Here is a 2,978-nt window from a genome sequence, read left to right on the forward strand (position 1 = left end):
TGAATTACTAATATCGCTATTAAAAGATAGGGGTTTATGGCAGCACCCATATCACTTAGGGGTATAAAAAATAGATAACAACCTATTCTCAGACCTACTGAATATATATATACAAAATTTTATCAAAATTGGTCAAGCCGTTTCGGAGGAGTATGGTAACTAAAACTGTGACACGAGAATTTTATATATATAGATGCATAGAGTAAGTAAAATAATTTATTTTACTTTCTCTATGTATAGATGGCTTACCTCGCACGGCCATTTGATTGTTGAGCTGCAGTTTCAAGTTGGCGCCTCGCCTGGAGAACCGGATCGTGTGCCACTCGTTGTCGTTCAGGTTCTGGCCCACCAGTAAAATCTGCACCGATCGAAAAGAAAAAGTTGACATCGTGAGCGAGCGGCATTTGAAACAGTCGGAAACCCTGATGAATTCGCACGTTGGCGCATCCCGGGCCATAAAATTAATAACGGCCAGTGCCGGAAAGCCTTACCGTATCTTTCTCCCTGTCTTCCTTCCGCTTCTCCTTAACATCGACTCTTAAGGCGAGCCGTATCCGGCCGGCGGCGACGGCCAATTCAATCCGGTCGCCCGTTTCCACCGTGCTGGAGATCAACAGTAATCCCAAAGGTTTGCTGGTCCTGAATCGCAAAATTATGTCTTCCGTTTGGGTCACCATTTCCTTGTCCATCCGGACCGTCATGTGCGCCGATCCGTTGAAGCTGGAATTGAATTAAATCGCCATCACATTCAGTTTTTTTTCATTCATCATTCTTTCCGCCCTTTTCTATAAGTCATGAGGATTTGCGACTGTTTTGGCCAGTAGGTACCTTAGAGTGGCCGCTTCCTTTCCACATGTCGGCCCGGTGAATGTTGTGTTGGTGCAGTCGCATACGAAGCGATTCCAGCCCTCCGTGCAGGTGCCGCCGTTAAGACAAGGCTGCGACGGGCACTGCTGAGGCTGAGTATGGCATAATGTTCGTATCGAGCCTAAAAATCAAATATTTCCGTTTTTACAAAGCAAAAATGGATTTTTTCATCCTTTGCAGGCTTTGCCTTGTCTGCTCCAAAGCTTCAATCATTTAGTGCTTATACAGAGAAACTTTTCTGGGGTTGCCAGACTTGAGATTAGCTATAAGCTATAAGAAGATTTGACGCTTTCAGATGTGGCAAGAAAGCAAACTTTATATGGAACAGGCGTGTACAGGGTGGGCCACTAAGAGAGGTGGTCGGCCATATCTCACAAACTATTAGTCGATTTCAAGTAAAAAAATATATTAGTAAAGGGGCTCAGGGAAATGGCTTGCAAGTCTGCAAAATGCCCGCAAGAGGGCGAAATTACAATATTAAATTTTGAATACGGATTTTTAGCAGTTTAGGACAGGCTAGGGCAGGTTGCAAATACCTTAATTCTATTCTTGACAAACTTTCAGTTATTTCTGGTGGGAGTATTATTGTTCTAGCTAGTCAAATAAAGTGGTGGTGGAAAGTCAAAAAACGGTTTAAAAAGTTAACGTTGATTTTTCGAGATGAAAATCACTTTTCAACTTTAACTCGACTTTTCAAAGTCAACCGACTATTGTAGGACATTCGATGTCATAAAATTTGCAAGCCTGATTATCCCTTTATCGAGCGATGTGCCAGCTTATTCGAATCATCCTTGGAATTTTGCAAAATTTTTGTTTGCGTAAATGCATGGAAAAGTCGAAAATGCTCGAACATTTTTTCGATTCATTTGATCAGCTAAAATCGGACACCAATGACTTCTCATTATAATACAAATAGGTCATTAGCCACATCTATTGGCTATGTTTTTTCCGTTGAGGTTTCGTTCAAATATAAATGGACCGATAATTCGATAATAATTTAATAATTTAATAATAATTAAAAGTATAAAGAAATCAAGCAAAATAGTGAAAACCACATACCGATATATTTGTCATAACCGAAGATATAAGCAATTTGACAATAACAATGATATTGTTGGGTTGTTGACAAAACAATCGGTTCTGAGAAGAACTGATTGTTTTGTTTAACCCATTATGAGTATTCTTTGAATGAAATGCACCCTTGCGATTCAAGCCTGCTTAGATGCTCAAGATGTTGCTCTAGCGGCCATTTTGCAAACTTGAAAATAATTTCCAGCCATTTCCCTGAGCTACTTTACTTACATATTTTTTTACTTGAAATCGATGCGACTAATAGTTTGTGAGATACGGCCACTTCTTTTAGTGGCCCACCCTGTACACACCCAGTTTTTTATGTAAATTTGTACATTTTAAAGCCCTAGCGAAATTTTGAAATAGAACTGTATTTAAGGCCTTGTAATCTTGTAAGTTTTACACACCTTCGGTACATCTATGTACCTAAGAAATAATTATTAATTTTGAAAACTTTTGCTGTAACTTGTAGTTACTTAATCAAACATTTCGACTTATTAGAAGCTCTTTTCAGGACAGAATTGCAGTTTTCTCTGCTCTACTTTGTTTTTTGTACATTTGAAAATTCTAGATGAGGGTTCTAGAAAATTGTAGACAATTTGCAAGTGAGCATCCAAAAGAGTTGTTTAGCTTCTACTATCCCAAAGAGAATTTATGGCACGGTTTTCATCACTAAGGTTCCTTAAGCATTTCTTCTATAAACGTCCATATTTTCAGATTTCTAGGTATGGCAAGTAATTCTAAAAAGTGAATGATTTTATGTGACTTATCAAGACTTTTCGAACAATTACGATTTTTTCTCAAGCAAATTCTTCAGAAGTTGTACAAAGTTCAGGGTTCTTCTATAAACTTTGTACATCTTTAGTTTGTATAAGTGGGCCAAACTCGAGATTATCTGTAAGCTTAGTATATTTCAAAACTCTAGATGTGGCAAAAAGTTAAAATGCTCTCTTAACTCTTGAACATTTGAAGTTCCTAGAAAAAATTATTAATTGTGGAAATCCTCACTTTAATTTAGAATTGTTTAATCAAACACTTGA

The 2,978-nt window shown here is 37.9% G+C and overlaps 1 protein-coding gene across 1 annotated transcript in view; it reads right to left on the reverse strand.

Moving 5' to 3' along the window:
- Positions 1 to 2,978, reverse strand: part of LOC109543132 (neurexin-1) — a gene marked incomplete in the record, with an annotated part of 81,435 nt that overhangs the window by 37,067 nt on the left and 41,390 nt on the right. Inside the window, 3 exon segments of the mRNA XM_048667825.1 lie at positions 250 to 358; positions 492 to 720; positions 829 to 988. Coding sequence (XP_048523782.1) covers positions 250 to 358; positions 492 to 720; positions 829 to 988 — 498 coding nt within the window.

The sequence above is a fragment of the Dendroctonus ponderosae genome, unplaced genomic scaffold (assembly GCF_020466585.1).
Source record: "Dendroctonus ponderosae isolate FM_Combo_2020 unplaced genomic scaffold, Dpon_F_20191213v2 Dpon_F_20191213_6, whole genome shotgun sequence".
Lineage (NCBI taxonomy): Eukaryota > Metazoa > Arthropoda > Insecta > Coleoptera > Curculionidae > Dendroctonus > Dendroctonus ponderosae.